The sequence below is a fragment of the Melanostigma gelatinosum genome (genome assembly GCF_949748355.1).
Source record: "Melanostigma gelatinosum genome assembly, chromosome: 2".
NCBI classification, from domain to species: domain Eukaryota; kingdom Metazoa; phylum Chordata; class Actinopteri; order Perciformes; family Zoarcidae; genus Melanostigma; species Melanostigma gelatinosum.
The window spans coordinates 21,414,483-21,439,037 of record NC_136635.1 but is presented as its reverse complement, the minus strand read 5'-3'; the positions used below and the strand labels follow the sequence as shown (position 1 = coordinate 21,439,037).

Genomic DNA, 24,555 nt, shown 5'->3' with positions numbered 1-24,555 from the left:
GCAGCACGCACTGCTTCTCTCTCTCTCTCTCTCATGACATTTCAGTGTGATTCTTCTTTTTCTTTGGACCAAGTAAAGGGAAGCTTTCAAAAGGATTTGCAGCGTGTCATGACACAAATAGCTCAATGTAAATTGAGGAGACAGAGGTGAAAACAGACACATTTAAATATTGAACCATGATAATAAAGCCCTTCATGTTATTCCAGGACTATTTAGGAATGAGGTATTTGAAATCGTTATTGTTACTGTTACGTCCCCTTTTCTATTAGTCCAGGGGATCAGTAGGGACGAACACACGACAGCCAAAGAATGTGAAATAGTCAAAAGTGGAAGTAACAATTCAACAATATTTATTTAAACTCAGGTATTTTCCAAACAAAAGGTTCTCAAACAAAGTGAGAGAGAATGGGAAACAACAAACAAATATATCACAAAACTAAACCTGCTAACTGAAAACAAAACAAACGAAAGGGCTTTACATGCTTCTCTAAACATTTCTTTACCAAAACAAATACAGAGCCGACCAACAGACCTAATGTGTCGAGACAAAAACAACTACGTTTTTGTACAAATGTAAAGGGTACCCCAAACTCACCTACTGTCCTCAACCTCACACCACAAACCTTCACAATGTGTCATCCATGTCAGTATCAACAGGCAGAGAACAAAACAAAGAGAGTGAACTCCTCAGGCTTCCTCATTTTAACTTGAGCTGAGCCCTACTCTGCTGATTGGCCAGCTTGAAATCTGTGGACCGCATGGAGCAGCGTGACTGGCCTGCACAGGTCCAATCACCTCATTGGCACCTGAAGAGGAAACAACAGAGGGAGAGAGAAAGGAAAGGCAGGAGGGGAGAAAGCACATCACACATAACAATATTCTTTAAACCAATCAAACATTTTGGAAATAAAAGAATACAGCATTTGGTGTAACCAGTGAATTGTAAAGCAATAATAAAGCCATAATAGGCACTTCAAGTGTTAATAAGGAGGAATACAAAGGTAACACAATGTTCAGTAACAGAGTAATAGAGCAGTACCATCCACCTGCCTGACTATTCTCTCTCTCATCTTCTTGGTCATTCTGAAAGCATGTCCCTCCACTGTCAGCCAATCAGGTCTGCCTCTGACTTCTTACTTCTATCGATATCATGATCTGAGTGACTGAGCATCTTGGTCATTATATCTCAGTTTATAGTGCATTTCATTTTAGTGCAAATACATATAAATAGCAGAAACAGCAGAGGCCGGACTACTGTGAGTGTCAAAATATGAAATATTGTAAAGTATATATATAAATACACAAAATACTGGTCTGGTCAAGTGAAGTCCTGTGGAGATATGTGAGCTACGTATGAATTAATATGCAAAGGCAGTCTGATCTAAGACGATCAGATCAGTGAAGATCTGCTGTGTCATTTTTTCGTTGCCATTTCTTTGGTAGCAATGAGGAAGCTGAAAGTCTGCACAGGTAAAATGATGAGAGGGGGAGGACCGGAGACGGGAGCGATTACACCTCCCTCGTTCTGCTTTGGTCCGTGGATGGGAGGAGGAAGAGGAGGAGCATCGTAACACCGCTTTTTGAAGGACGCAGAGCTGCGGTTCGGAACCGGGCTGAGAAACCATATCCAGTCGGTACCGGTTCCTGGGTGGAGATGTAACATCCCGGATGTAGGGAAACGGCGTTCTGTAGTTCTACGTCGGGCATCAGCAGCCGTCGCACACACACACGCGCAGCCTACGTATTCAAATGTGATGTAGCCGAGACGCACTGGCTGGACAGGCGGTGAAGAGAGGTCGCTGACGGACTGTGCGTAATGCTGAGTGGACAGCAGTATTTCTCTCTGTTTATTCCAGCCCAGACGGGCTATTGACAGGAGAATTCGCACTCATTCTGCAGTGCCAGCTCGTCATTACAACCAGATGCTCTCCGCCGGACCGGACCCGTTCAGTTTCATGCCGTCCAACCCGACCGGAGCCTGAGCCGAAGGATGCAGGTGAAAAACCAGATCTGCACCGAGCGGAGCAGCACCGACGACCCGGAGCAGGATGACAGCGAGAAGAAGACCTCGTGTTTTTCCAACATCAAGATCTTCCTGGTGTCGGAATGCGCGCTCATGTTGGCACAGGGCACCGTGGGCGCCTATCTGGTGAGTTTTTTCTCTCTCTCCACATAACAGCCGCCGCGGACACAATGTTGTTCTGACGGGGACGTCGCATCTCGGTGTATCTCAGGTAACATCGGGTTAACGCGGCGCCCTTCAAACCGGCACAAGGCAGGCAGTGAGTAACGATGCGGTTAATAATGATATTATTCTGATCACATTAGAATAATCACATCCTCCAGCGGCCACGGGACGCGGCGCTTCCACTGATTGATGACTTGCTGCGTATTATCCATCAGGCCTATGCACCATCTGCATGACACAAAGCGCGTCACAGCGGCCGTAGGCTCCACGTTGTTGGTGGAGATTTTTTTGAATTATTATTATATATATGCGTATGTGGATGGGTCTGTTGGAGAGCAGGTTACGAAACGCCGGTCAGGAGGTCCATCCGACCAGCCGGCTCTGCTACATCCTGCACCCGTTTGCCTCAGCAATGCAGGAGGCCTTTGACACTGGAGGCGATAGGCCTAGCAGATGACGTGATCACCACAACAGAAGCAACAGTAGCTTCTCTTGTATTTACACTGCATTCCCCAGTGACAGTTTGATGTGCTGTTGTATGCATTGATATCTTTATACTGATGTCACTATAAGAGATAAGATGTATTCAACAGATGAACCGATGGGTCGAATACGTTTAGGAGCCAAGAGGAAAAGCTTTTTTTTTTAAATGATCCATTTCATGCAAATTGACTGGTGCTGAGGTGAAATTAAAGCCTTCCCCTAACACCACACATGTTAAAAAAACATATTTGACAGATTCAGATCGGCTATGAATGAATTTTGAAGTGCAACGTGTGTAATGTCAGCTGTTTATTGTGTGGCCAAAGCCGACCACACAGTGTACCTTCATTCGTCAGAGATGGCCCAACCACTGACTGTAAATCTGTATAAACATGAAGGATGCCTCTTCATTAAATCAAGATTATTATTTGCCTGATCAAAGCCAAAGCCCCTGACAGGTGTCAGCACAGTCTTTGCACTATAAATAATAGCACATGCAGACATGGGGCTTCATTTTCTTCTTCATGAGGGACACAACACTTGATAAAGAACTCATCTTCACACACATTCATATCAGCACAGTCTCGGAAGGCAGTTTAAAAAGAGGCAAGGTCAAAGGTCAGTTTCTTAATCAGATCAGACTGTTATATTGGTGCAGCTTTTGCGTGCTGGTTCGGGCGAGAAAGGAAAAGGCCTAAATTGTTTCAAACTGTACACGGTCACATCTTCCAGTGGAGATGTTGAAATGGAGACATTGTTTGGAAAAAGATGCAACTTGCCAAAAATAAAAGTTCTTCCATGTTCTTTTGTTTGAGACTGCAGCTCTTGGCAGGAACACAACTAAGCTGGTTTTAATGTGTTTTGCACCAGTCCCAAATTTAAAGTGCATAAGTGTTTACCTTGAAGACTGCAGTCTAAACCAGCATCCCAAACCAAAAGTGCACCTTTAGCAAATCTCGCTGCAGACAAAAGCACTGTAGAAGCACTGCCTGTCCTCTCCTGTATAAAATATAGTTTGTCATCATCTTTTACTCCCTGTCTCTTTTTTTAATTCTGCCAGTAAGTTGGTTCACATTGTACATTCATTCTCCATTCTTTTTTTTTTCCAGTAGCACATTGTTTTCTGTTTTTTTTTTTTTTTTTTACAAATAAATGACAGTAACTTACAGTGACTTTGAAAGAGGACAAAGCTATAATGACTGACGGCCATCACTGTCAGCAGAGAAGCGCCTGCATATCAACCTTCCAGGGCTAAGTCTATAAACATCTAATTAAATGGTGAAAGGTTTTCTCCAACAATTTGTATTGTGTGTAAACATTGGAGGGGATTGGACGAAAGCATCTAAATCTAAAAGGTGTTAAGCGGCTGTTCTCCATCAGCAGCCATAACAGCTTCACACATAAATCTTCCAGGACCACAAGAGTAAATCTTAACCCTGTCGTTTAGCCTTGGTGACCTTTGAACTGTGGCCTCTCAGCGTATAACATCAGGGAAATATGAAATACAACTTTGTAATGTAAGTGAACAACAGTGGAGACAGTGTGTGCACTGAATGTTCAGTCGATCAAAGTAGTCATTTTAAATAATTGTTAACAGACCGTCTTGTGCGTCCCACACATGTATTGTATGGTTGGGCCCAGTACAGCATGACTAGACCGAGGGCTTTTTCTCTTATAGTACAGTTATTAGGTAAGATTAAGAAACGCTCTTCAATTGGACCCTAACATATCGACCCCTTTACAGCCAGTGTCATCAAAAAATATGCCTGTGAATGTTGGCAAAGGAAGCAGCGTTTTTGCCCCAGCCATCCAGACGAGCACGCTTTAAGCATCGAATTAAAACTGTTAACAGTGTCAAAATATCTGGTTGTTGCATGGTTGCTTTTCAGAATTGATATTCCAACAGCGGATTCAAGTTCTACAGAATTCCGACAGGATCGCAACCTTTTCGGAGAAACGGGTGTTTCGGTTTAACGAGTGACCGTGTTAACTGGTGACTTTCAGTGGAACGTGTCTGTGGTTGCTCGTGGTAACTTCTGGTCACTTGCTGATGTGTTCTACACACTCACCAATGTCACACAGATCTGACATTTTTTAAGGCTGCATTCGCCATCTTCGGTGGTTAATGCACTTGCGTAGCGTCACAAACTATTGCACTCTGCCATACTTCTGTTGCACCCTTACGCAAGTCCTCATTGTTTACGAACTTTAAAATGATCTAAATGTCTGATGTGTTGTCCTGTTGATCAATTACTCAAGCACAAAGGGTTCCAACATCTTAAATGTTCAGATTTTTTAGCTTTTGGGGCTTTTTCTGTGCTGTTAGGAAAAAAGAACATTAAAGTCGTCATCTTTGGCTTTAGGACATTGTGACTTGAGGTACTTGTTACAATTTTCTGACATTGTATAGGCAAGGCAAGGCAAGTTTATTTGTAAAGCACATTTCAACAACAAGGTAATTCAAAGTGCTTCACATAAAACCATTAAAAGCATCAAAACATAAGGCAAAAGAAAAGGAGATTTAAAAACAATTAAAGAAACAGTGTAAGAAATAAAATTCAGTCGTAAAATGCAGAAATGCAGGAAATTGATGAATATATTAATTGAATGTGGTTCAATTAAAGGCAGCTTATAGAAGAAAGAATTCAACAGTTAATTGACATATTAATGGTTAATGAAAATAATTGCTATTTGCAGCCTTTTTGAAGAAATCGTCTGATTTTGCAATGGAGTTTGGTGTTGGAGGATAAACAGGATAAGCATTAGGCTACAGAAAAATGAAAGGACCGTCCGTGTCCATAATCTCTCTAATTTCAACTGCATAGCCATGGTTTAATGCTCCTTTTCATCTGGAATGACTTCAAGAGGTATATACTCATACTGTACCTTCTGCTGTGGATGAATGATTAATACAAGTTTAAAATAACTCCCGACCAACCTTTTACCGCCAGTCCTGTAGAGACGATCCGGCGCACATTTGATGCAACGAGCCACTCCATCACTTGCACACCCAGAACACAGCTGGTACGACGCGTTTGTGTCCGTTTCATAATTAGAACAGCTGCGTGAGGCTTTCTTGCCTCAAGCCACACACATGCACACATTTATTTTCCCCGCGTCGGCATCAGGCGAGCCTCAGGGTTGGTTGGTGGGGAGGGGAAGAAGGAGACGTGTGAGGATGAAGGTGTTGGAAGTAGAGCAGGAGCAGCTCAGCTACTGTGTGTCATAAACATGTTGCTGATGTTGGTGTCGAATGGCAGATGGCCGGCATTTAATGAATAGCACCTGAAGCTCAATGCCTCGCTTTTAATGTTGAGCACAAACATTTAAATATAACACGAAATATATCATAATTCATACTTCTGACAGATTTGGTACAGCAATTATTAGCGTAGCAACAATACATTATTAATTGCTGAATATAAAATCAGGTGTATAAACCTGCATTAAAGAAGTTAGTGGGTTGGATGTGACGTCATTTAAAATCCAAAATGCTAGTTTTGAAATGACTAACACTTGCTCGCTCTCTCTCTCTCTCCCTCTGCCAGGTAAGTGTTCTGACCACTCTGGAGAGACGCTTCAACCTCCAGAGTGCAGATGTGGGCGTCATCGCCAGCAGCTTCGAAATTGGCAACCTGGCGCTCATCCTGTTTGTCAGCTACTTTGGCGCCAAGGCCCACAGACCCCGCCTGATTGGCTGCGGCGGGATCGTCATGGCTCTGGGGGCGCTGCTGTCGGCCCTGCCGGAGTTCCTGACTCACCAGTACGAGTACGAGGCCGGGGACTCGTGGCACGCCGAGGATGGCAGGGACATCTGCTCCAACAACTCCAGGTCAGAGAACCGAGACTCTGGGTTTAAATGTGGCAACAGAGCCAACACCAACATGATGTACCTGCTGCTGATCGGAGCCCAGGTTCTGCTGGGCATCGGAGCCACACCTGTCCAGCCTCTGGGCGTGGCCTACATCGATGACCATGTCCACAGGAAGGACTCCTCGCTGTATATAGGTGAGTAGCACTGACCGAAACACATAAGCTGATAGTGACGTCTGTGTTTGTGGCAGTTGTTGTTTAGCGTTGTCTAGTATGTGAACAAACTTTGTCATCAGAAAAAAGGTCTAATCATGTGGCGGATGAATACAATTTCAACAACTCATATGAAAGTATTCAAACTTTAGTGACCATATGGTAATCATAGGGCACCTACCTATAGCTCTTTATGTGATGATACTGACCTTAGCCTTCATGCTAGTGTCTCAGCTTCTCATGTGCTCCTTAATCACTAAATCTCTACCAGCCCCAAAGGTGTGGGAGGAGCAGGAAAAGTCTAAAAAAGGATCAGTGTGGATTATTATCTTAATTCCAAGTAGTTTATGAATCACATCTGTGAAGTCTTTAAAACAACTGCTGATTGCTGTGGTGTTACCACAGCCGACTTACCAGATATCACTTGTCAATCAGAGCGTCCGGTCCTGTGGCGACTTTGTCCGTGGTCCGCCGCTCGTGCCAACTGCTCAGTTCACAGACGGTAAATGATCGAGATGACGGTCTTTGATTAGTGAGTGAGGAAGTGGCCATTTTAATCAGTCGTGTCGGTACACTGCAATCTACCAATAGTACGTAATATACGCTCTCTGCTGAGCCTCTCCTCTCCTGTAGCACTTATCGAGACACAGTTTGTGTATTTTCAATGTATGTCTATAGTTTTCTGTCCAGATCAAAATAAGAATATCTGAAGTGCACACAATTTTATTTTTTGGGGTAAAAAAAGAAAGTTAAGCACTCTCCTATTACTGTATGTCACCATAGGAGATGAAACAGGTCCAGCAAGGTCCAGATTCTGCGTACTGCATTGCACAGTATTGACTTGGTTTTATCCCGCCCCTGTAATGAGTTTGGCCAGTGGCTGGAAATGTCCCTGGCTATTAAACATGTTAGTTATGTGTGAGGGGATGCATGAGTCTATCAATACTTGGGCTAGTTTATGATCTTGTTGACTTAAGGCCTTGTGCCATACACTGCCATGCTGCTCAGCACGCTGTGGCTAATAAATGCCATCGGTATTATGATACAAAAGGACTGCACATTTAAGGTTAGAAAAGCAGTCTTGTGAACAGGAGATTACAAAAGAGTGTTTTAATTTGATCTGGTATTTTCTTGATTGATGTGGTTGACGGTGAACTTGTCAGTCTGATCCTGTCCTTTCTCACCCAAGTGGGCAAGTCTTCAGTGGTCAGCAGCAGAGGACTGCAGTTATACTTACAGTAGAAACCAAGAGGTCGACATAACACACATTACAGTCAGTCTGCCAAAGTTGCCAAGGCAACAGTACAGCGACAGGCACCGGGGCCGTTCCTGTTCGTCTCACCGCTCAGCGACCTGCTAGCAGCAGAGCTCCATCTGGGGAGATGGACAGACAGAGAGACAAAAAAGACTCCCATTATTACAAAAGGAAGGAATATAAATGTTATTAGTCTGTAATTGGATCTGATCATTTGGAGTATTTTCGCTTGCAAATAAAATGCAACTGTGGTATGTTAACAGCAATTTAAAAAGTACTGCCAGCGTGAATATACACGGGTCGATCTAAAAAGTTTCCCTTTATTGTCCTTTTTTGCAAATGGAGAGTATTTCGTCATTGGGATTGTATTGGTAGTTATCGGACGTTGTTATAGATTCTGAAATTCCATAATCGTGCATCTCTTCTTATTGCAGTTCGCACTAAATTGCACATTTTACAGCTGAGTAAGACATTCAATTATTGTATGATAATGTACACTAGTAAAACCACCATCACATTAAAACCTTGAAGAGCTGATGCAGCAATACGTCAAAGCTCAGCTGTAGTTTATTTGATTGTGTAAGAGTTCTTGTGCTGTCCTTAAGCTCCTCTTCTTGTGGATTCATCAGTTTGCCCTTATGGGAGGAACAAAGGCACCAAAGCAAGATACAAACACAGCCTTGTTGGTTACCATGTGGCTAGTTGCTCCTCCTCACAGGCTCCTCTGTTCGTCCTTGGCTCGTTGCGGCGTCTCTGTTTGCGTTTCAGCGCAGACCTCTTGCAGGGTGAGAAGGCCTGCGGTTTGTTCTGTGCATGCTTTGATCTGTACAGTCTCTGTCAGCAGCACTCAGAGTGGAAGAGATGAGGGAGGGAGGGATGGACAGAGGACGGAGCAAACAAGGCTAGCGCAGAACCCAACATCATTAGTCATCATCATCAGATGCCCGATGTTCGACATCACACTTGATATTTCTTTGCTATTTTAGAAAATTGAAAGGAACTCACTACGTTTTACTGATTGTGATGCGCTTATGCTGCATCGCCACGTTATAATGTAAAACACATATATTTTCTTCCTGCTTATGCTTCTTCCAGTCTTCTAAACAATTGCATTTCAAATAAAGTTTAAGGTTCTTCTTTTTTGCTACAGCATATCCAGTAGATCTGTGTTGTAAATTACGCTTCATGTTCTTTTTTGAGAAAGAGAAAAGACCACGAAACATAAAGTACAGCTGAGGTTTACGGGAATTTAATTAGTATTGCAGGTATTTAGTCATAAACCAAGCTAGTGGACAACTTGAAATTTTTCCCTGATGATGGCACTCGATGAGAAGTCAAAAGTTCACCATAATTATCAAAATTCTCCCCAAAGCCACAAAATGTTAACCTGCTTGTGGCGCTAGAGAAGAATTCAAGGCACCGTATTCCGAACTCACCGAATTCAAGGCATCCTCTCGGGACCATGAATGTCGATTTAATATTTCATGGTCATCCATCATATCAAGATCAACCAACATGGCCAATAAACAAACTATTTAAAGTTAAAATCTAAACTGAATCTAAACTTTGCGCTCGGTTAGAGAATGAATAACTGTGATTTCGGCTTGACTTTAAAAGTCAGAACTGTTCGTAAGAATGAGTCTGATTGTCTGCTCGTGTTAGTCCTGTGATGGACTGGATCTGACAGTCCAGTCAGTTGACCAAGGACATCTCTTAACGGCAATCCTTAAAGAAATACCACCATTTTTTCCTTTCTTTTTTGTTTTGTCCTTCTTCAGCTGTTTGTAAATTTGCATACATTGCGTTTTGGACTGAGACTTTGACTCAGGTTTGATATCATGGCCACTGTTCTATGTCCTCAGTGCACAGCGCTCTTTGCCAGTCCACAAGGAATCGCCTCTTTCATAACAACCCCCCAAGCTTCTTTCTTTGACACTCACAGATAGTCTATTATTCTTTTCTCCACACCACCCCCTCTCTGCTCGCAGTTTTTTTTTTTTTTTGTAACAATCCAGGCATATTGATTGCCATGGTTACCTCCTGCATCGTCCGTTGTGGCTCTGGAATTGTTTGGAGCCATGTCTCCATGCAGTGCATGTATGTTATGTGCTGCTTTGTATTTCTGCTTCTTCCTTCTCCAAGTTTCAAGGGTGGTGGCCTTGTTTGAAGAGCTCGACGTGTGGAAACACGGCAACATTGTAAGAAAACTCCTGAATAATGCAGCGGGACAGAGAAGCAGTTAGGAGCAGTTTAGCAAACATCTAACCAAATGCTTAAATATTAAAGGAGCAGTTGTCAACGGGGCTCGCTGACAAACCAGATGATAAAAGGAGTGACTGTTTTGTTATGGGCACTTCGCCCCACATGGATCAGTACTGCCTGAATGCCAGATTGGGGACATTGGGAATACTCGAGAGCAAACCAGCAGACAGTACTCGGGTGTCACGGCACATGTCCTCCAGCATTCACCTGTCCTGTATCTGTTCTGTGTCAGTGCTGTATCCTGTTCTCTCTCAAATGTTGAGTAGGCTTTCTCTCAGTGTCCAGAACTCGATGTGTGTGTGTTTGTGCGAATCAACGTGCGCAACAGATCTGGCAGCTGACTGGTAAAAATAAACAGACTCATTTTTCAGTTATCTGGCCATCAGATCATTGTGCCATCTGGCAGATAAGTGGACAACAGACATCGATTTAAAAAGGGTAGTAGTGATACAATGAAGAGTGAGATCTGTGTGTTCAGAGTCCTGCCTCTGTGATGCTTCACTGAGGCAGCAGAGCGTTGATCTAAATGCTAATGTCAGCATGCCAACATGAGCACGAAGACAATGCAACCTTGCTGATGTTTAGCTGCTATTATATTCACACTGTTCACCATCTTAGTTTAGCATGCTAACATTTGCTAATTAGCACTTCACAAAGAAGAGCTGAGGAAGCAGGTTTGGACTAATACCAAATGATGACACAAAATGAAAATCAGTGGATAATTGAAGTTATTGAAATGGCCATATATAACCACAAATGTCCACCTCATAGTGGTGCTATAAGTCAGGGGATCACCCAAGTCATAGGGACTCATCTTCTGGACGCTATGGGTATGTGTGCCAAACCTAATGGCAGTCCAACCAACAGCTGTTGAGATATTTCAGTGAGGACGAAAGTGGTGAACCGACTGATGGACCAACAATGCCATCCAACAGAGCCACTCTGCTCCTGTGGCTAATAGAAACTGCAGCACCTTTAGGACATGGACAATTGGACATGACGTTGTGTGTGTTTGTGGGTGTGTTTGCGCATACAGTGTATATCCATGTGTGTGTCCATGTCTATTTAATATTTAAAGTCTTGACCTCCGGCTTATATGACCAGAAAAGGGCTTCCCATAGAAAGACTAACCTGCTCCAGAGCTCTGTTGACTACAGTGTAATGTCCAAGCCGGATTGTAATTGGATTATTGATTGCTGTCTGCTGCGTGATTGATACCCCAGACAAACGCAACTAATCTTCTATGTATTGTATCGCTCACAGAGCCTCCAACAGACAAGCAGCCATTCAATTACAGTATTCTTGCTCTGCGCCATTTCTTTTTACAATAATATAGCCCCAAATAGTTTCTGCTTTCCATCCCAATGAGGTCCAGTGTGTGGTGCTGTGTAAATGTTTGTATCTCGCTAAAGGAAGATGTAAATCTTTTGCTATACAGTACACAGTCAGTCTATGTGAGCACCACAGAAACACTACACAGTTTAGACTCAGTAGGCCGCTCAAAGGCCGTCAGATTTTTCTTGTTTTTCATGTATTTACGTTTGTCTGTAGTCTCAGAAAAGCAACTTTGTCCCTTTTTTAAAATTGCTATTTGAAGTCAAAGTCGAGCTGTACAAATGATTTGATCAGCATGCCTCTAGGGATGACCTGTCAGCTCACCACTTTGGTCCACACTGAAACATCTCATCAACTGATGGACTGCCATGAAATATTGTGCAGACATTCATGGTCCCCAGAGGATAAATTGTACTTTGGTTTTTGGTGAGCGACTGTGGCTCAGTGGTAGAGCAGGGTCGTTCTTCAATCAGAGGATCTACGCATCGATCCCTGGCGCTGCTATTTCCAGTGGATGTGTCCTTGGGCAAGACACTTAACCCCAAAGTGATCACCTACCTCCAGCTCAATCATCAGGTTTTTATTGTTATAAGACCAAAACCTCCAAAACTAATGACATTCCCATCAGCTGTACTTTGTGTTTAGTGCTTATTAGCACATTTTTGCACGCTAACATGCTTCACTAAGATGGTGAACACAGTAACCGTACCTGCTAACCATCCCCATCATGTTAGCATTGCCATTGAGAGCATGTTAGCATGCTGACTTCAGCATTTTGCTCAAAGCACTGCTGTACCAGAGCACCGCCTTACAGAGCTGTGAACGCTCTGCCTTGTTTTTACAAATGAGTAGTTCGTCAGACTGACGTCATACTTTTTCTAACATTATTTTATCAGCTGTTGAAATCGTGACAAACTAACATGACAATGCTGTTACACCGTCTCATTATTATGGGAACGCGGAAATGCACCTCAGGCTTAGGCTGGACAACAACAGGAACGTTTTAAGGTCTGCAGCAGAGTGCTCAGTAGCAGCAACAACACAACACAGGACTGTAAAGCACCGTAACCGATAGTGCACAACAGCACAGTGAAGTAGAAGAGCATTGGGAGCCAGAGGGGTACGGCTCTGCAGCCGCTGGGTCAGCTCCTCTCTTCCTGCCTCATATCTGAGCCGCTATTCATCGGCGTAATGCGTGTAATGAAGCGCTGTGAGGCTGAGCGAGTCCACTGCAGCAAAATGTTTTTACTCCAGTGGAGTTATTACTCTTCCGCCGTAGGACAGCAGAGGAAGGAATGGACGCTGACTCAGCACACGCTGTCTGCTCAGACCGGCCCAGGTTGTTTTATATATGCACCTTTTAGGAGCACCTATGCCAAGATACAAAGTGCCAGTGAGTGAACCGTGCCATAATGTGAGTCTGAGTGAGAAATTATTCATGTGCTGGCAGTGTGACCAGGTGGAGGAGCCCTGTCTCATACAGTATGAACTTGCCTCTGCTGCATTCATGGCAGCTGGGTACAGAACACAGGCATTACCATCACGTTAAGTCCCTTCTGTTTTTTATTCTATTAAAAGAACAATATTAACAATAATGACCAGGTGACTACAGGGCACTGAATACATTGTATATGTTGATTTGTGTTGTTATTCCGAAATGAAGCCTCTACAAATCAGTTTATGTCGCTTGTTACTTTACTTGTTTCATCCCTGGTGTTAAATACACACTTAGTCTTCAGTCAATTAGATCCCCATCTAACGACTTTTAGATCAACTCATAAATTGGATAAGATTTATTGATCCACAGGAGGAAAATTTGAATCGAAGTATGTAAAGAATTGACCAAAATAGCACTAAGCTCGCTAGAAGACGACATTAAACCAGTATTACAGCATTTAGCATTACGCTGACCAACATATATAACTGATCAAATAAATGAGCGAATACAATGTTACATTTTAATGATCGGAATACATTATGGAGACCTCCTTTCTGATTTCTAGTGAAAATGTGTGGAATTCGGTGTGTTTGGGGACTCATGCCCTCAGTCTGTCTGTGGGTGAAGCCTTGAATTGGTTTTGGCACTGTGTGCAAGAGGTTGTGAATTAACTGTGATATTTTTGAGGCAGTAGTTTGTGTTTATGTTGGATATGATTGCATTGTAAGATGTCTGCAATATTTCTGCTCCCACATGTATGGGAAGTATGAGCAGGATTGCTGGACTGTTCTGTTGGATTTCAATATATATAATGCACATCTGTTTCTGCTTTTTTGTGTGTGTCCATGGTATCATGTGATCTGTCACAGTGGACTTAAACCACAAAACTGACTCACCATTTAAAACCATGGGGATCTTTAACATAGTAACAACATATTTTTTTGCAAAGATCATAGCATATTCCCATAGTTTTAATACATTGTCATCATTTTATAATGCATTAAAGGCACTGTTATAGTGAATTATAATGGGCTGATGTTACTCTAAGTGCTCATTGTTTGCTTTCAGTAAAGTTAAAACATAATTGAATTCATACAAAATATTTTTGACTTTACTTAAAGCTTATTAGCTTAGCTTAACTTAATTTATAATTCGGGGGTGTCACCACTCATGAGGTATGATGATACTTGACCATATACAATTATTTATGTGTCATGATCATTGTTAAAAGTCATTATGGATATTACTATGATTATACAGTAACCAGATTATAATACATTATATGTTTATAATGCATTTTAGACATCATCATTTGTTTCCAAATTTCTCCCTGGCATTATTTACTCCTCATACTTTCATAACTAACCATCCAGTTAACCGCCAACACGGCTGATATCTGGAAAGCTTTTGGCTTGACATCACTCCTTCTTCTTGTTTGTACACGTGTGTTTGGGCTGTCATTCTGTATAATTGTACTTTTCATGTTGAAAGCATTATATTCAGGACAAGTTCAACAGCAATACTATTATTTTAGGAACAAAATGTCGTGTTAAGGCCAAGTTGCAGAATATATACAGTATTAAAATCACTTAGCCATACAATTTCACAGAAAGGAAGGGCTGTTACATCCACAGCACAGAGAGCCCGGGTCTCTGATACAAATTAAACTCATCTCTCATTAGTTTGTTGTCCAGCGGGAACGTATTACTGTACCTTGATCTTTATTTTGTGCCTGTGTTCATTGACACAGCTCTCAGACAAAGCAGTTAGAAAATATAGTCAAGAAGGATAACAGCAGTCTTCTTTTTATTTTATTTTTTATAGAAACATTGGAAATCCATTAAGGATCCCTCTGGAAATATTTCATTGTGCGCAGCATCTCCAGGGCAGAGCATGTACTGCTAAAACAGCCCACAGTGTGTGTTTGAGATGGGTGTCAGATTTAATTCCCACATGTCAACCTGCACTCTTCTCTGCCCTATTAAACCTCATGCAAAATAAACTTTTTTAAGACATTTTGGTTGGCTTGTATTGAGATGGTTCGGGACAAAAAATATACACGTTCATAAAACATCTGTGGCATTTAGTTCATCCTGTTTGCAATTGCAAGTTAAGAATTTGGTTCCAAAATAACATTAGCGTTGTTTTAAAAAAGTACTTTAGTGACAGAACGATAGTTCAACTGATGGGGGACTTTCAAAAGATAATTAGAAACACAGGGGAGTAAAGTCCTTCAATAACTTGTACTGACTAGACGAGACTAATGAAGAACTTAATGCAATCATATTTACTTTTTCCAAAAAATGCACCCTGTAGTCTGTTGTTTTGGGGTGCAAAGTCTCCTTGCAGGTGTTTCTTTCTGTGTTTTTAGTGTAACAAATAGTGTCATCACTGCTTAAATAAGCTTTCTCAGGATGATCACTCTGAACGGCTGGTTTCACAGCTGTAAACCATTTCCTAATGCCCTCGAGGCATCAATCCATTGACATGTGCTGCTACACTGTTGCTTTACTGAGGACGGCTCTCATCCTCGGCTACACTGAGGCAGAACTGCAATCATTGGAAAGTCAATAAATCCAAAGGGATTTACATGCGGCCTCTAATGAGCAATCAAAAGTGAAACCAATCCACCTCAGACACATTTGTATTTATAATACAATAACGTATTTAGAAATGTGTGCATACAGCATCACATTGTTGCAGTGGTTGCTGCTGTTTCTCAAATGACGACGCAGTAGTCACCTCTAGTTCAACAGCACAGTGTTGAAAGTCAGAGCAATGCTAACATGTTCTGTCATTTTACAGGTTCAGACAAATTGAGGGAAACCTAGCACTGTATGATCACATTAAAATATACTCCCGTACAATTTGTACGTTTTAAATCTCAAAAACACTTCCTGATGTATGTCCACAATCACAATAAAATGCATCACAATTTTACTCCTCCCAGCCATTTATTTTTTGGACCATTTGGATATCATAAAAATGTATATCGAACAAAATATTATAATTTTACATAATTGTGTCCAATTTTCTTTCAGCATCGAGATACTTAGGAATCAGAAACAATTTTATTGTCAAGCAGGTTTGCACATACAAGAAAGATGTACCGGTGTTTTGGTGCACAGCAATAAACCCCATTTAAAAATGAACAGACATGACATCAAATATCAACATTTACAACAGAAAAATGTTTTTAAAATGAAAGAACTGGAAGTATTGAGGAGGGGATGTGCAAAAGGTAAGCACACTTTCAGATATGTGAGTAAATAAAGTCCAATATCTAAATAGTGTACATAGTTTCAACTATAGGCCTGCAGTAATAAAAGTTGTACTTTATGGTTAAAGCTCCAGTAGTTCATGGCAGTAAGGATGTTACTGGCCTTCAGCCGCGTCTCCAAGGAAATGGCCTGAGAAGTACCGACAACAGACCGGCATCAGCCCTGATGGCCGTCAGGCAGCTGTTGCTTTAGGATTATGAGCTCTCCGTCGTTTCTCACGCCACAACAAAGCTTAGCGGTTTTTCTCCGTCATCATGCGTGTTGCTGCTGTTATCGTCAGCTGTTTCCCCTCGTTATCAGAGTCACAGTGAAGCTGGTTGTGCCCATAGTGACGTTTACACAATATGGAGCTTTGGTGTTTTGTCGATGAGGTTTGCTTTGGATTGGCTCCGCTAATGGGTTTATCGAAAAAAAATAACTTGAAAACTTGACAATGTGGTTGTGAAATCGTCACAAAACTCTCTGGTCCACCTTTATTAATCTAACTGTAATAATTGGAGTTACTAATTATCCCTATTTGGCTGCCTGTGCTCTCTTTAAGACCCCACATCTGTCAGAAGAAATATGGACGTGGCTATTCAAGGCACTGGTCATGAATCACAGTGACTCTGTGATTGACCGGCCCCCTCGTTCTCTCAGTGGGGAGCGGCCACTTTCTGCTCTGGGCTCTTTTATTAGCAGTCAGGCTACTGTAGCTCACTTCTGTTGTTCGACTTACCACCAGCATGGATAACTGAGTTTTAGTGCCACATATACACACACACACACGCGCACACACACACACACACACACACACACACACACACACACACACATATATCGCTGCACACATATATCCCTGCACACATATATCGCTGCACAGTCTGCTGTTGCTAACTGGAAACCTCTCACCCTCTGGGCCAAAGCAGGGCAGCGCTGCTTTCAAGAGAAAATCAACCCGAGCTGCTGCATCAGTGGCTCCCCACCGCTCTCACACTAAGAACCCATTTCCTGCTTGATTATTTATGATCCTGCGGGATAATCTAGTCTTAGATCAATTACTCTGTGCAACCTATGAGCAGCATATTACAGTGATGTGAATAAATCTGCCAGTGGGAGACATCTGATTAAATTTAAAGTCCCTTGGCATGAATTCAGTACTTAATCTTTACTTGAATAGAATGCATTTCATTCACGGTCAGTGGATTTAACAAGCAGAAGTGTGGTATGAAGCTCCATATTACCACATAGTTAATAAAACAGGCTTCTATAGCCACTTTACAGTTCTGATACAATGCTGCCCTCTGCTGAAGTATAAGGTGAAATGCACTTACTCTAAGTCTGAAGCTTTTTTCTTTTAGTTTCTGGTAGATGGACAGCAGATTTTAATTTAATTTTAATTAGGATTTTTATTATTTCATTTAGTGACATAAAAAAGACAGTCCACTGTGTTACACAAATGTATACACACATCCTCACGCACACATACGCATATACATATCTACATAAATATATACACTCATATAAATAAATTAAATAAATAAAATAAATAAAATAAATAAAATAAATAAAATAAATAAAATAAATAAAATAAATAAAATAAATAAAATAAATAAAATAAATAAAATAAATAAAATAAATAAAATAAATAAAATAAATAAAATAAATAAAATAAATAAAATAAAGAAATAAATGAAATAAATGAAATAAATGAAATAAATAAATGAAATAAATAAATGAAATAAATAAATGAAATAAATAAATGAAATAAATGAAATAAAATAAATAAATGAAATAAAATAAATAAATAAAATAAATGAATAAAATAAATGAATAAAATAAATGAATAAATAAAATAAATAAAATAAATAAAATAAATAAAATAAATAAAATAAATAAAATAAATAAAATAAATAAAATAAATAAAATAAATAAAATAAATAAAATAAATAAAATAAATAAAATAAATAAAATAAATAAAATAAATAAAATAAATAAAATAAATAAAATAAATAAAATAAATAAAATAAATAAAATAAATAAAATAAATAAAATAAATAAAATAAATAAAATAAATAAAATAAATAAAATAAATAAAATAAATAAAATAAATAAAATAAATAAAATAAATAAAATAAATAAAATAAATAAAATAAATAAAATAAATAAAATAAATAAAATAAATAAAATAAATAAAATAAATAAAATAAATAAAATAAATAAAATAAATAAAATAAATAAAATAAAATAAATATAACACCCAAAACACAATAACAGCAGGTATAAATAAACAGCAGCAAATAAAAAACAGATTTTAAGAGCTATACATTAACATTTAAAAATTAACCAAAATTGTAGATAAAAGAAACAACAATAGTAATGATGTTGACTCTGTATATACTAGATTTAAATTGTTGAAGTATTCTGATGACTGAACAACTAAGCTCAGCTGAAATAAACTTAATTACAAAAACTTCAATTTACTGCCGTTATATTCCATTTTAACAAACTGACTATTTATGCTCTCTCTCTCTCTTTTTCTGTCTTGCAGGTATTTTATTTTCAACATTAGTGTTCGGCCCGGCCTGTGGCTTCATCTTAGGTTCTGTCTGTACCAAAGTCTACGTTGATGCTGTCTTCATCGACACCAGTGAGTTGGCAGTTGCCTTTTTTTGTATTTCTTTAGATGCATCCTTGAATTTGTGTTCATTTCCATCGCAATAGTAATATTTGTATTGACCATAGTGGGAAAATGAAGAATACAAAATAGATTTTTTCTGGATTCCAGTTTCTTCACATTGATGAGTGAAATTCGATGTATGTAACATCCTTCAACATCCCTCCTTTGTGGTAAATGTCCCTGCCTCTTATCCAGGTAAGCTGGACATCACCCCAGATGACCCTCGCTGGATCGGGGCGTGGTGGGCCGGCTTCCTCCTCTGCGGTGCCTTACTCTTCGTCTCATCCCTCTTCATGTTCGGCTTCCCCCAGGCGCTGGACGAGCAGGACATGGACGGTGGAGGGGAGAGTGAGCAGGCCATGCTGCCTTCCTCGCTGACCATTGAGTACCAGGGCTCTAAACCCAACGGGGCCATTCATGGCTTCGATATGAACAGCGGACTCTCAGTTTGTGAGCATCTGAGAGGTAAAGAGCTCAGAAGGGTGGAGATACTAAGGCAAAAGGATTGAAGAGAATTGGGGAATTTCCAAATGTAACATTAGATCTGCTTAAAAACCGAAGAAATTCAAATTGTTCTCTGTCCTTCCGATCCCTTTTCTCCTTTTTCTTCTTAATTGACGCAGTAATCCCCCGGGTAACCAGGCACCTTCTCTCCAATCCGGTGTTCAGCTGCATCACGCTGGCAGCCTGCATGGAGATCGCTGTGGTTGCTGGCTTTGCTGCCTTCCTCGGAAAATACCTGGAGCAGCAGTTCAACCTTACCACCTCCTCAGCCAATCAGCTGCTAGGTAGGCGTATCATTATCTTGTCTGAGTGGAGGGCAAACCTCCATTGTTCTTTTTGTTAACAATCAAACAAAAAAAGAATGGCAAATATAAAGATGATGGCAACATTTGTGCAGCACAGAAACCTCTACTAAGGAGTCAACATTTTTGGAAAATATCAATCATTGTCTTTTCCTCCCCAGGTATGACAGCCATCCCCTGTGCCTGTCTGGGTATCTTCCTCGGGGGGCTGCTGGTGAAGAAGCTGAACCTGTCCGCTCTGGGCGCTGTCCGCATGGCCATGCTGGTCAACCTGGTGTCCACCGCCTGCTACGTCTCTTTCCTCTTCTTGGGCTGTGACACCGGACCTGTCGCCGGGGTTACTGTAGCTTACGGCAACGAGTAAGCAGGGAAACCAACTCATGCATATTTTGAAAAACACGTTCAAGTTAAACATGAATTTTACTTCAAACATGCTAGATGCTAAAAAATATGCTAAAATACAAAAAGTAATTTTACGGATTGCAACTTTTTTTGTCTACATTTTCCGAGTAGCTTGCCCAACACTGTTTTTTTCCCCAATTTGATGTCAACATCGTACATATATGTGCTCCCCAACATGACCTTTGACCTCCTCCATAGGACGTTGCGGTCCTGGCAGCGACCTGAGTCGCCGTGCATCAATAACTGTAACTGCTACACAGCATCGGTGAGCCCCGTCTGTGGTTCCAATGGAATCACCTACCTCTCGGCCTGCTTCGCTGGCTGCACCAAACCAGTGAGTGAAGCAGTCAACGCTGACTGAAATGAGCTGTGTCATGACCACCTTTGACACGGGAGAGCTCAAACCAAATGCCAGAGACAAGGATACATACATGCATACTTGCATATATACACTGTGCATCAGTCCTGGTTTCGATAAAAAGAAACATTTTGATCTCATTTCTTGTCTTTGTGTCAGAACCTGACCAGCTGCTCGTGTATATCCAGCACCAGTGAAGAGGCGGTGGCTTTACCGGGGAAGTGTCCCAGCCCAGGCTGTCAGCAGGCCTTCCTCACCTTCCTATGTGTGATCTGTGTGTGCAGCATGATCGGAGCTATGGCCCAGACGCCCTCTGTCATCATCCTTATCAGGTAAAGAGACCTGTTGCTATATATGGTCTGCCCACAAGAGGGAGCTATTGATATTCTAAATTGCTCAAAGGCAAAATGAGGGAATCACTTTAGTCATCTTCAGTAAAAAGACTTACAAAATACACAGGGCACCATGCATACAGTGTCAACAAACATTGTATATGTAGATGAGCAGATCAGTATGAACATCACTCTACATAAATATAGTAAATGATGCACATCTGACGATATATCAAACAATACTTTGGGTTTATTCCAATTTGGGGGCTATTTTCACCCTTTTCGCCATATGTCAATATAATTACATCGTTATTGCAAAATAGATAACTTTGTACTAATTTAAATGCTGTGGTCTGTGTCATGTCGACATTGCTAAAAAGGAAGGCAGCAGGGGCAAGAACACAAACAGTGAGGGGATTACTGTTTCTCAATAATAGTTTGATATTTTGGGAAATATGCTTTTTTTGCTTTGTTGTCGAGAGTGAGATTAGAAGATCGATACCACTCTCGTGTACGGTAAATATAGAGCTGCAGTCAGCTGAAGGTTAGCTTAGCTTGCATAAGGCTGGAAACAGAGGTAAACTGCTAGCCTGGCTATGCCCAGTAATAACCAAATCAACCTCCCAGCACCTCTTAAGCTCCTTGTTTTCATTCTTTACGCTAAGCTAAGCTAAGCTGACTAACTGCTGGCTGTGAGAGTGGTATCAATGTTTTTATCCAACGCTCAACAAGAAAACAAATGAGCATTTTTCCGAACAATGTCCAACTCTTCTGTTCAACGAACACCCATGTGTCATGTAAATGGTAAAGATGCCAAACTGTCTGTTGTACACATCCGTCACATTTTAAACAGTTACCACACCGACTGTATCTGCCACAGTTATGTGTGCACAACATTTTTCGTGTACAATAAGCACAAATTACCAACTTTTTGGGTGTGCTCACTTTCTGTTTTACCACCAATTAAAGTGGAAGATGTCTAAACTGTTGGCTTGTTTACAATCTGTCTGATTTCAAACTTGGTTGTTGCCTTGTCATCGTGTTCCCAGATCACAGCAGAAGCTGCTTTAGTGTGAACAATGTTATCATGACTTAAAGAACTGATGGCCCGTACAAACCGGCTACTTGCTGCAACTTTTTTGGCTCACCAGTACAAAGCGTTTATGCCAATTCTGTCTTTGTCTTCAGAACTGTAAGTCCCGAGCTGAAATCTTATGCCCTCGGAGTTCTGTTCCTGCTCCTGAGACTGATTGGTAAGAAATTTAGTATATATTGACTTTATATACTTTACTGTCATGCATTCATAACCACAGACAATGATTTGTTCTTCGTTTGACTTGCTACACATTCTGTAATACACTGCTGTGTTCATGACGTGTCCACTGTTGACCTGTAGTTTTGCTCTGTGATCACCTTAAATGAACTGCGTCTGTCTGCGTCTGTTCGGATGTAAAGGAAACTCAAACTAATATGCTTTTTGAACCTCTGTCCTGCTGTCTATCCGCAATCCCCTCCTTCTTCAGGCTTCATCCCTCCCCCGCTGATCTTCGGCATGGGCATCGACTCCACCTGTCTGTTCTGGAGCTCTGTCTGCGGCGAGAAGGGAGCCTGCATGCTGTACGACAACGTGGCCTACAGGCACCTGTACGTCAGCATCGCCATCGCCCTCAAGTCGTCGGCCTTCGTCCTGTACGCCACCACGTGGCAGTGTTTGAGAAAGAACTACAGGAAATACATCAAGAACAGCGAGGGTTACCTCACGCCCACCGAACTCTTCGCCTCCAATGTGACTCTGGACAATTTGGGCAAGGAGATCACCCAGAACCCAGCCAACAGGACAAAGTTCATATACAACCTGGAGGACCAAGAGATGTGTGACAACATGGAGTCTGTTTTATAGTGGTGGTCTGCACTGGAGCTCCAGACTGGAGCTGAGGCCGTTAATGTGCGACTGATGTGACGTGCGATGTTTCCTCGGTGTCGTATCAGTGTAGAAGAATGTTCTCAGTAAGGGTCTTATCTTCTTCTCGCCCCAAAACATCAGACATAATGAAAAAAATTGAAGAGACGTTTCCCAAAATGCTCTATATCCACATTGCACTTTTTACTCAAATACAGACGATCCAATCCGGTCAACGAAATTATAAACGGACTTTTTTTGTTGTTGTTTACATTTCCTTAATTCGACAGCAAACATGGGGAAAGAAATGAGGAATTACATGGAATGACTTTGCAGTTAATGCATTATACCACTAATCCACCAAGACTCCCCTGAAACGCTCTTCTTTAGTTCAACTTCATTAACAGTTCAGTTCAAATTAGATTTATTAAGAGACCAGAGCTCTTTGAGAGGCAGACATTTTGGTCCTTCATTATCTTTATTAGACAGTTTATTTTCCTTTAGAAGGAAGTACTTCTCAGGTCCAGATGCCAGATAGAAAGGATGACAGTCAGCACGGTTGTTCATCATTAGCTTATGCATACTTTAGCGATTGGTTGGAGTAGTTTTTCCAGACACAAAGTACATACAGTCTTAATTACGAAGCAACCCTACGACAGACTTATTAACAGACGTGTGTGTTCACTCACTCAATTGTCTAAATTTAACACAACGAATGAGGGACACCAGATATGCATTGACTACAGAGGTCCATGTAGGCACACCACACAAGAAGCAAAGGAGAACCAACAAATCAGCAACAAGAAATAGAAGTAGGATTAAACATAATCCAGTAGTTGATAATAATAATTAAATGTATAAAGTATTGGGCAACATATTACATCTAGGCTACATTGTTAAAGCCTCCGAGCATTACAGAGTCAAAATACATAACAAGTGAAGAAAAAATACGAAGCCCTCGACCCCAAAACAAAACCAAATCAATTCTAACCAATTACAAAAGAACTGCATTTCTCTTTCATTTTACTACAGTGAGCAGAAAATATTGGTGATTTTATTGTTCAAGATCTTATTGAAAAAAATGTCCCAAAAGGGAACAGTTCAACAATATTTGTCACAGAAAATGGTTTTATCTTTCATTTTGTGCCACCAGTCTTCTGACAAGATCAAAGGGTGGATATCCCATTTTGGAACAAATACTCTTCAGTTTGTGTTGCACATATTATTACGATTTTAGAAAATCTTTCTCAGTAGCTTTCAATGTACGGTAATTGGCCCGTTCTTGTTGTAGAGGGCATTTTAGGACATGTGTTGAAGGTAGAGGAGTGTTGAGCCGGTACGTAACAATGATCCCTTTACTGTGTCATAGTGCGACGTTTTGCTATGAATGCTGGACAAGATTCTGAGACAAATGTTTTGTTTTAGAGTCACAGAACTGTTTTGTTTTTTTACTTCAAACCATTTTGTCAGTCCTTACTCTGGCATTTATAGAAATAAGGTGCAACTTCCAAAAGTAAATAAAAAAAAGAGAAGTCCTTCTAGATGTTTAGCTGGTGATCTAAAAAGCAACGGACTGTGAGAGAGGATGAAAGAGTTTGGTGGCCCACCTATGAATAGTTGGACAAGACCTGAGCCGACTCAGTACCCGAACCTGTGACGTCTCAGTTTCATGACTCTCTCTCACCGCCGCCATTATAATTCTGCCAGGAACACTCGTGTCGATGGCAAATCAAGACAGAAATACAGTTTGACTTGGCAGTAATTCATGGAATACACGGCAACCTGATAAATAACAAGCAGGGAACATTGCAAACAAGACTCTCCAGGGTA

General features: G+C 40.9%; 1 protein-coding gene across 1 annotated transcript; it reads left to right on the top strand.

Annotated features, from left to right (window-relative positions):
• Window positions 1-1,990: 1,990 nt before the first annotated feature.
• On the top strand, window positions 1,991-23,045 carry LOC306788262 (solute carrier organic anion transporter family member 3A1-like; the record flags this gene model as incomplete). Its single annotated transcript, XM_079283704.1, has 10 exons — window positions 1,991-2,149; window positions 6,220-6,679; window positions 18,799-18,897; window positions 19,123-19,392; window positions 19,551-19,715; window positions 19,895-20,093; window positions 20,334-20,469; window positions 20,653-20,825; window positions 22,014-22,078; window positions 22,349-23,045. 10 exons carry the CDS (start codon window positions 1,991-1,993, stop codon window positions 22,723-22,725), a joined length of 2,103 nt encoding a protein of 700 aa, XP_079139830.1. The 3' UTR covers window positions 22,726-23,045.
• Between the last annotated feature and the right edge of the window lie 1,510 nt (window positions 23,046-24,555).